Below are 11,407 nucleotides of genomic sequence, written 5' to 3' on the forward strand. Positions count from 1 at the left end.
AATATAAATAAATATATATATATACACAATATCTTTATTTTAGACCGTATATGTAAAAAACAATCAATACTATAGAAATTTAAAATGCCTATTACGGTCAAAGCTAGATCTTCGTTGCTTAAATAATTCAATTTTGAATTACTAATATATACTATATATGCACTTGCATATATACCATAGTAGTCTTTTTTAAATTGCGCGCCGAATTATTTTCCCGGACTAAATAAACGCAATTAAAACTACTTTAGTAATCGCGAATTAAATTGACAAGCAATTTAATAATTTGATGCTACCATCAAGCATCATATATTATAAAGATGTTAATATGTTAAAACTGTTAATAAATTTATTGCGAAAAATATTACCTCGGCCGGGATTTGAACCCGGATCTCTTGTATTCCGTACGAGCGTCCTAAGCCATTAGATCACCGAGGCATTATTATATATATCTATTACACTGAGAAACCCATTTAGTTAAATCAATCAAAGATTTGTTTGCCCATATCCAAACAAGAAATTATTTTATTGCATCAACCAAGGATTTGTTTGCCCATATCCAAACAAAAAATTAATTGATTCAACTAAATGGTTTCTCAGTGTATATATATATATATATATATATATAATAGACGAAATAAATAAATTTATTTAAATGAACAATTTTTTTCTCAGTGTAGAATTCCTTCAACGAAAGAAGTAGCTTATTAAAAAGTAAGGAAGACTTTCTAATAATTAAACGTCAGATCGATCACCCGATATGAGGAAGCGACTCTTTACAATTGACGACAGCTTTTCTCTACAAACTTCTCAATCTTTTCTCTTTTTTCTTCTATTTGTCCATATTCGATCGCTCGTTCATATTCGATTACTCGCTCTCGTTTATTTGCTATAGAAGCTTTTATTCGACGCACTTTTTCTATAAGATATCTCTTATTCTTCATAATTTTATTTTACAAATAGGAATTAAATTTGTTTAAATGCTGACGCATCTTAACCTGATACATGTTCGTATAAATCGCGAGATTTAAATAAATTTAACTTCTGTGATTGTAAAATAAAATTATTAAAAAAATAAGAGATAATGTAGGAAAAAACTGAGTCGCAATAAAGGAATAGAGGTCAGGACATTTTATTAATATAAGTAAACAATAAATAAAGCGGGCGTATTCTGGAATCCTATGTGCGTAGGAGAACGTTCCGGGATAAAGAATAACTCACGTGAGGATGAAATCATCGTTCTACGTAATTATGCGAAATTACTTGTTTATCGATTCCCGCCCATCGCAATTCTCGGAGCGCGACCCCCTTTGGACGCGCGAGCGCCGGTTACTCAACGGCATATAATTTTCTCCGACACCTTTCCGGGACTCGTCGGCTATGTATGGAGAACAGGAAACATCGCGACGACTGCATCGGCGCGGAAAAAGGAGCGGAATGCACTTGGCTTGCTCTCTTGTAACACGTTTGTAAGGAAGGACAGAAGGCGACACCGAACTCGCCTATCTCAACGTCCTCTCTTTCGATTTTATCGAATCGATTGAAATAGAAAGTCCTAAGCGATCATAAAATTCGAAATGGAAAGCCCCGAGCCATTACTCGAAATTAACAGCGCGAAGACTGTAAAAGACAAGATTGCAAATTAATATGTCTTGTAATTTTATTATAATAGTAATGTAAATTTTAATTAACATATGATATAATTAACTACCCACAATGAATGCAAATGTATTCATGCATGGAAAATTTTTATTAAAAAAAATTTATTTATAGAAAATAAACATTAGCAATTTTATGCAACAAATATATTCTGTCCTAATATAAACAAAATGCTAGATGTGTTTCTGATGTCAGAAGCTAAATTTTTCGACTAATACCTTTTCTCTATCGAAATAATACAATTCTCGTAATTCAATATAATAATAATTATAATAATTAGTATTTCATTTACAACATATTCATTTATACATATTAATAATCATTTATAATTTTAATCTTATTTTGTATAAGAATGAGTTATAACGAAGCAATTTAATTAAATTTCTCTAATTAATATAATGTTTTATTTTCGCTTCTTATTAAAAAAATATATTTTTTAATTATTAAACACGTTTTTAGACAAAATATTTTTGAGAAATACATAGTCTATCTCATTCATAGTTAATAAATTGCTAATTAATATTGCTAATTAAGTACGGTTTAAAAAAAATATCTCCCCTGCGTACACAAATACTTTTCGTATTTAAAAAAAAATACTTTTAACAATAATAAAAAACATTTATGTGACACAAATATTTTAAACAGATATATACATGTGTTGCGTCAAAAGCATATTATATTCATTTAAAATAAATATAACGTTTATCTAAACAAATGTTCATTAACAGTATGGTGAAAGATAGATATCTAGTAAAATAGCGTGACAAAACTGTCAGATTCAATACACGTAGACTCTGATTATCGCAAATACGCAAGAACGCATTAACATAAATACTACTTTGTCAGCTAGCTTTCTACCTATACGTAACATAAACATCAATCTCGCGATCTTTAGCTTTCAACACTTCAAATGTTTCTATTAAAACAATCGCTATTTACCGAACTAGCAAATTCAATTTAATTAAATTCTAATTTAACATGATATATTATTAAAAGACGATAAAATAAATCTGTACGAGATAAATATTTAGATATAATTTCATACATGAAATTATAAAATGTGAAATTATACATATTAATTATACATATTAAGCGTATTATATCAATCTGATATTATATTAATTAAGCGACTAATTTTATGGTAAATAAATATGCGAGACTATTGTGTGCGGTGTGATCATTTTCATGATTTATTCACTCTCTGAAAATTGATTTGCTCCATTATTAACCATGGCACAAGAATGTGTGATAAAACTGACACATCGATCGTCACGATATAGAGCTCGTACTATTCAGTGCGGAAACTTGCAATAGTGCCAACCGCCTGACATATATTGCGAATTCGTGTGAGAAAACACGTGCACGTATCTCCTCTCCATCCCATAAAATTAATTTCGAACAACGTACGAGCAGGAATCCGAATTTTTCGCACGTAAATTAACGTTCTCACATGAAGGAATGAATTCACCGAGCTCTCTCATGAATCATCTCTATCACGGAGTTGATAGATCATTTATTATGAGATAGAAACAGGGATCGAAATTGTAAATCAGCGCAAAATTAATAAGTGAAAAATACACATTAAACGATTAAGGAGGTTGTAAGGGCATAATACACATATATTACTATTTACGCTTTAAACAAACTACATACATGTGAAAGTTGTGTTAATAACATTCTGCTTTTATTGACCAACACATTTTTTTATAGATTATTTATTTTATTTGTTATTAGTTTTATTGTTATAAACACAAATTGTTAAAATAAAAAAAAATAAGAAAAATCTAAATATTTTTATATAAATATATTAAGTACTAAACATGACTTATGCAAAGTTTCATTGAGATTCACCATTAGTTTATAACAAATAACAAATTTTATTTATTTACTGAACAATTAATGTCTGCATCTCAAGGTAACTTTACATAAATATTGTTGAATTCATAAAGTATTTATATAAAAAAATTGAGATTTTTATCATTATTTTATAATATATTTTCATATATTTATATTAGAGTACAAATTAAAAAAATATTATTATTTATTTAAATAACTTTTGATCCAGATGGTCAACTGTCTCTATTTTTTTTGTATTATTATTAAATGCAATTTAGAATAGTCTGTAATTTTTTCAAGTAATTCTTAATATTGCATTTGCCGTACAACCTCCTTAAGATACACGGAGCAATAAATCGAGGAGTTATGTTGGAAGAACAAAACGCGAATTGCAGCATGGTGAGATAATATGTAAATTACCGATGTAAATTTCATGTAAAACAAATTAATGTTTAAAATTCGTTAAAACAATGTATCTTCAGGTATTCTTACGTTTACTTTTAACAATAAAAAAAAGTTATTTTGATATTATTTGTATCATTAGAATTATTATGTTTTATATTCACAAATTTTGAATATTTTGTAGACAAAAACATTGAAATGATTAACAGAGTCAAAATAGGATCATCGACAGTTCTAGTATTAAATTTAAATTGACTGCAATCTAGCGGACTCAACAGTTGAGTGAGCGCTCGCTGCTATTGATGTATTCTTCTAGACCTAAAATGTTGATTGGATGATCTAAAAGAATATACCAATAACAACAAGCGCTCACTCAACTGTTGAGTTCGCTCTGAACGCAGCCATTATTATTACTTTATGGACTACATTAAATTTTATATTTATCACTTTACATCTCTTTCTCTCAAGCTATTAATTGTTTCGTCATACGACAGATACAGTCTATTAATTTTTGAAATTAGTTTTTAATGCGCCTATCAAATCTAAATGTTCTCCCAAGATATGACGATCGAAAATCGATACATGAAGGGAACATCGGAACGTTACATTTGTGAGAAGTGCATTGTCGAACGAACCGTTTATCGTAGCCCCGAATCATGCAGAAGCTATGCGGCAGCTCAAAGTGCGAGAGATCCGCCCAAACAGTTCCGCTGAAGGTTCGCTTCATCATCAAGACCATAGAGTAGACTCAATTAACCTTATTACGGTTTAATCGCGAGTGTGATGGCATCAACGTATCGTTCAAAAATAACTCTCGATGATTGCTTATCGATTCGCGTAGCAAAAACAATGAAAATCGGCATCGTTCCAACAATACAATCTCACGCAAAGAAAGATAAGAAAAAAGAAGACAAAGCATTAGCAGTTTTTATGTATTAAAAATACACAAAAACTGCTAATTCATTTTTAACATAAAAATGGAACAAAAGTTTTCACTGTGTATTCGCGTTCCTCATAAATCCTTAAAATTACATCGATGAATGTCGGAAGAATTACTTTAACCGACGCGAGAAAAACGTTGAAAGCCAGTCTTCTATCATCTGGGTCGCCGCTAAGACATTTGTTCAAACACGTTTGCTCCTCGGTAAACACAATTCGCAGTTTTTCCTCTCCTTTTTTCCCTACTTCCCGAGAGAACTATTTACGCTTTTCTCTCCCATATTTCAATACTCGCCTCATCTCTTATCGCCCGTGTCGTCGCTTTTCTTGTCTAAAGCGACTTCGATCAATACCCAGGCGACACAATGAGCCTGACCGCCGAGCAAACACACGTGAATTGCGCTGTATACGCCGTTCGTGCGATATAACAGGATACACCACCGATCAGAGTAAAGACGGAAACGTAAATTCTTCGCTCTATTTCTTTGCAAATATATGTATACCTGTCTATATCTTCTTGGGGGGGGAAAAAAAAAAAAAAAAAAAAAAACAGATATAATCAGAGATGTACACATTCTATTCATTAGCATAAATACATATCTTATTCTTACAGTAATAAAAATGCTTTACTAAATAAACCAATGAATTAATATCAGTGTTTGCTGAAATCTCGTAAAAAAATTTCCTAAGAATTCCCGGATTTTTTCCAGGTAGTTTTTTTTTAAATCTCAGGTAAGATCTGAAAATTTTTTAATGCAACTTTGAAATAAATTAGAGTACATGTAATACAAACGAATTATATATCGAAAATTCCAAGATACTTATTACTAATTATCAACATTATCAAGAAAAAATGAAGCAATGTTTCCAGAAAGACAATTTAAATCTAAAAATAAAATTCTATAAATTTCTCCGAGCATTAATAAAATTCTATTTAAAAATCTCGATTTCTCTCAAAGGGTGAAAAACCGTCCTGAAAATTCCAGGGTTTTTCAGATATAGTAAACATCCCCCAATTTTTCATTAATATTGCTATTAATAAATATTGCTATTAATAAACAATATTTCCAATAATAAAATTAATTGATCACTCAACATAAGCCCGAGCTGAACGTGTTTTCCTAACGTAAGTCTTTTCAGACGTATACAAACTTGTTGAAGCGGAAAGGAAAGGGCGACCGGTACCGCTTGGGTTTTAGGACAGGAAAAAGACAGGCTATTCACTCACCAATACATCGTAGCAGATCTCGCGCAATTCCTTCTCGACCTTTTCCCGGTATTCCTTGGCCATCTGCTGTTTGCGTTCGGAGCCTTCGGTCTTCTGCTCGATAGAGGAGATTACCCGCCACGAGCTACGTCTCGCTCCTACGACATTCTTGTACGCCACCGAGAGTAGGTTCCTCTCCTCGTTCGACAGCTCGACTCCCGTCTCGGTGACCGCCTTCATCGCGGACGCCATGTCGTCGTACCTTTCCGCCTGCTCGGCAAGCTTCGCACGCTGCACTAATTCCTCCTTATCCACGGACATTGTGTCGGCTAGAATCAGAAAAGAACGCGTCAGTGGAACTCCAAGTCTAGATTGTTGGCGAGAATTCTTTCGCGATTTTAGTAAGTGAGAGTGATCTCAATATCAAACATTGTTGTTTATAAGAAATTGAAATGTAATTAGCTAAGAAAAAACAACTGTAAAATAAGAAAAAGACAAAGATTGCATTCCTAAAATTGCGTTGCAGACTCCAAGGTCCAAAGATTATAGTGTTATTTTAAAAGACGTCTGTAAACTTATAAGTATACACTAAGAAAAATTTCTAATTGAAAATGGACAAGACAAACCAGAAGATTTTATATCAATCAGAATTCTAATTCGTCCATTTTCAACCAAAATCCCAAATAATGCAATCAGACTCCTTTTCCAGTGTATTTCCAAAAGATATATGTGTTTTAAAAATAAAGTTCCAACTTCGGAATTTTACATCTTCAGGAATGCAACTCACGTTCTTTTAGAAACTAAAAGATTCAAGGGTTAAAGGCCCAAGAGGTTGAATACAAAAGGATATAGAGTACAAAAGACCGAGATTCTATGATCATTTCTATGATCACGTCTCCAAGTCTAAAACACAATAGATGTACCTAAGCTTTAAACCGCAAAAAAATCAATCATAGTCGATTATTCTCCTCATATGTGATTGACATATTTTACAGCTTAAATAGAGTTGTCAAATTCCTCATTCTAAAATTCCATAATTTCTTTCAGATTTCCAGACAAAATTTAATATTTTTCTCTGACTGAATATTTTGAAATTTTTTTGTATTTTTATCCTAATTTAAAAACCGTTATATATATGTATTCTATTCAGAAATATATTTAACATAGCAATATAAATTACTATTAATGCTGTTGACAATACTTGCATTTAGTTGTTAAATCAATAGTATTCTAAAACTGCGTGAGTGTGATGTACGAATATTGAACTTCTTTAAAGCTAAGAATTTTAATTTATCATAAAATTTTGCAAAATTCCCTGACTTCCTTGATCGTTTTCAATTTCCCTGACAATTCTCTGATTTCTCTGATTTCGAGTTTTCTGGAAACGCTGTTATGGCTATTCTACAATGTGCTTTTTGTTTCCTGTTTCTCGCTGTTTGTCTCTTGCCTTCTTGATCAAAAAGGCAACAGACAGAGAACAAACAGCAAGAAACAGGAAACAAAAAGCATATTGTAGAACAGCCATTAAAGTTTACTATATTGTGTTTAGAGATTAAATGCTTCTCGAACGAGAATGTCGCATCGCTTACATTTTAAATATAAAATATTAAATCACACTTTGCGTGGTGTAAAGCAATATCCCACTTTGCACACTTTGCAAATGACTTCAGCGGGAATTATCACGTTCAGTGCGAGGGATAAAGGAGATAAAAAAAAAAACAAACTCGTCGGTATTGAGCAGGTCAGAAAAGTTGTCGAATGGAGAAACACGTTGAGATAGGACAGCGAGGGATGCAACACGCGATGCACAAAGCGTTACCGCCCCGCGTACGTTTCAACGTCGCCTAGTTCCTTTTATCGCGTGTTCCCGGAGAGGTCGGGAAGAATAGGTTTCGCACAAAGACGCGCTTAGAAGCTAGACATCACGACGACGACGACGACGACGACGACGAGAACGACAAGATGTTGCGTATCCACTCACGAAACCCAACTGGCCTCATTCTCCTCGGTAAACGATCGACGCACGTTTGTTCCGGAGACAGAACGACCTTTTCCCTTTCCGAGCCACGTGCATGCAACTCGGCTCCTTTATCCTCCAAATGCTTCGAGAAGCAGCAGTGCATCTCCGATACCGGAAAATATCGTGGAGCAAACGGAACGATAACTTGCTTTTTTCTCGCTTTGAAAATTTTTAGTTAAGACATCATCAATTATCATTTTTTAAATCATATTTGCCTACGTTTTCCAGAGACTTCATGTTGTTTCCTTCTTGAAAAGAAAGCGAACATTCCTGGAATGCATTTTCGAACTGACCAGCTTCGTCTTGATTGACGGAAAACATTCAGGTAAAACGTTTTTACAATAAAAAGAAAAGACCAATCTCAACTTTCAAGGCAAAGAGATACAAAGAGAAAAATTTTTTATTAAAATTTATCTTCCATCAAGAAATATGATACGTTATCTACTGTTTCTTTCTTACTTGAGCGTTTATTTCCTATTGTTACTATATAATTATAAGTCTACAATTATAGCACAGCTATATTTGTGTAGATTTATAATTATATAGTATTGTATAATATTAAAAATTATATTAATCGTAACTAATTCTGCATGCTTAATATTGAGAAAGAAAAAGGTCGAGGTCGTAAAAAAGGAAAAAAAAAGGAAAAGGCTGCATCTATCGAAGTCACTAATTGAAGTGTTTTCTTCAATTGAATCGAATGAGTATTTAATCGGTAAGGAATCGATATGACGTGACCTGATAAACGTTGCAATAAGAAAACTACGTCATAACAGAAACGCCCACACGCGTTTACCGTGGATCCACATTTCCATGGAAACCCATGCAAAAGCATCTATTTCCGACATGAAAGCGAGATTTGCCATGAAATAGAGTATCATGTAGCTTTTAGGCATGGCAGATCAATGCACGCGAAGGCTGTTATCTGCCAAAAGCGCATTATATAAAACCTGTAGCTTTGAATATTGATATCAAATGATATTATTCACTAATGAGGATACAACGTAAAGCAATATTTCACAAATTATGAAATAACGATAGGATCGCAATAATCACGATTTTAATCACTAACCTCAGTTTTACTTTTAAAACACAGTTTTTTCAAATTATTATAATAATAATTTGATAAATTATAATTTTATTCTTATTTAACAAATTTTTTTATATAATAATTTTGTCCTTATTTAAATAAGATGATAACCTCTATTTTACACTGAAAATAATTTATTAAATTTTAATACAATTTTTTTGAACAGTATAATATACTAAGTAAACATTTACTTAAATAAATCTTTACTTAATAAAAAATGATACTTAAATAAAACTAACGAATTTTGTATCAAATAAATATCTGTTTACATTTAACAAATGTTTGCTAAGTAAACTATTCAAACAAATATTTATTAAAATTTAATATTGTTTAATTTGTTTCACTTCTTTCGTTTTTTCTCTTTCGAATCATAAAATGAATGTCATAACGCTAGAACTTTATTTAACTGTCCATTGAAATTAATCAATTTTTTTTTTCATTTAGAAGCATTAATATCATAATACAATTAATTTCTTTTTTATTTAATCGTGAATAACGACGCTCAGAATTTCATCTGGAGACACTGGTAGTATCTCACCGCTAAGCTACGCGCAGCGACACTGCCTTTAATTCACGCCAAGTTTTATCTCTAATCTGTCGTTTTAATCTACCAGACTATCACCGGACACCTAACGGAATGACAAGCGTGACCATATGAGATTACCCAGCTTGCACAATGATTGCCTAGTCTTATCTTTGTCATTCTCTTAGTGCATTTTTTCCTCGAGAACAATTAATAATAAACTCAATATAGCCTTATTGTAGAAACAAAATCCAAGGCTGTCACGTTCTCTATTACACGACCATCTTAAATCTTAATCTCGAGCAGCCCTCAGTCGTTTATGGCAGATTCGAAGTGCGTGGGAATTATCGTTCTCCCTTTGTTCTTCTTTTTTTCTTTTTAGTTCGACTGGCATTTACCACTCGGATACGATAAATCATCAACCCGGTAACTCGGTCAGAGGGCTAATATCTCATCGATGGTTTGCACGTGAGTATTATGAATCCGTGTTGATAAAAGAATCGCCAGTCTCCTGATAAAAAGAACAAATGCACAAGAGAACATGTTCGATGCACACCGAGTAAAGCGGATGACTATGTCATTGAATCGCAAGAGCAGAACTTGAGTCAATAATAAGCCATTACCGAAAAAAACGTAAATTACACCCATCATTGAAATTCACGTTTTAAATGATAAATTCATCTTTAGCCTTTCTTCGAGTTTTCTTTTTATCTTATAAAGGTATATGTATAAACAAAGAAGTTTAACTCTATACATAATATATTAAAAAATATAACTATAAAAATAAATTTGTTTGAAGTGTTTTGAGCAACTCATCTATCTACTTGAAGATTAAATCTAGATGAATAAAGAACAGATCAAAGATAAGCTCCACAGAGTAAAAGTGAAGTTTCTAGATATTCAGTTTACTCAAGTACACGTTTGTAAGAGCAACGGGATGTCGTAATACGTCCGTTGTAGTGGAATGTTATGTCGTCGTCGTAGTACGCGAAAGAGGAAACGGTGATTCATGTCGTAGAATTGAAAGAACGAATTACATCTCGGACTGAGAAGCGAGCCTAGACGCATTCATGAACTATATCAAGCAACATGTGATGCACCTTCCATATATATATAAGAAAATGAGAGAATATAATTTTCACGGCAACGTTAACGATGGATTACCACAAATTGCTGTTATACACAACAAAGGACCGCCCTAATTATATGGAAAATGAACAATAGATGTCATAGACAAGGCTCAATAATGGAATTTTTGCTATGTTACATTAAAGGTGCTTTGTGAACAAGTTTTATACCTTTGATACACCAAGCTGAAAAATTATTTATTATTGAACTTTGTGTTTGTGATATCTTTTGTTCACATTATAAGCAACATTTTTTACATGTGAAACCAACTTATTTTTTTATTTTCTATATAATTAATGTGGGAGCCTTTCTTCTCTCTCGTGTAGTCTAATTTCTTAACCATAATAAGACAGATCTTTATAAACGTAAATAAATTTCTATTTTAAATTAAATGATATATATATGTAAAAAATATATATATACACATTGTTTAATAATTAATTAATCAATCAATGTTCTTTCAAAAATTGAATAATCTTCTCTATCTAAAGATATAATTGTAAAGGAATATATATACAGGGTGGGCCATCTATTGGTACGTTTTTACAGAGTGGGCCATCTATTGGTACGTTTTTAAAAATGCGATCAAATGAGCATACATTGATA

General features: G+C 32.0%; 1 protein-coding gene across 3 annotated transcripts in view; it reads right to left on the reverse strand.

The window, feature by feature from the left end:
* The window catches only part of 14-3-3zeta (tyrosine 3-monooxygenase/tryptophan 5-monooxygenase activation protein zeta), a 75,942-nt gene that overhangs the window by 11,394 nt on the left and 53,141 nt on the right, over window positions 1-11,407 (reverse strand). For all 3 annotated transcript variants that reach the window (XM_018502491.1, XM_018502473.1, XM_018502482.1), the window contains exon 2: window positions 6,062-6,369. In XM_018502491.1, the coding sequence (XP_018357993.1) occupies window positions 6,062-6,361 (300 nt within the window). In that variant the 5' untranslated portion in view covers window positions 6,362-6,369. The remainder of the gene's footprint in view (window positions 1-6,061; window positions 6,370-11,407) is intronic.

Source organism: Trachymyrmex cornetzi, unplaced genomic scaffold, assembly GCF_001594075.2.
Source record: "Trachymyrmex cornetzi isolate Tcor2-1 unplaced genomic scaffold, Tcor1.1 scaffold1012, whole genome shotgun sequence".
In the NCBI taxonomy this organism is placed as follows: Eukaryota; Metazoa; Arthropoda; class Insecta; order Hymenoptera; family Formicidae; genus Trachymyrmex; species Trachymyrmex cornetzi.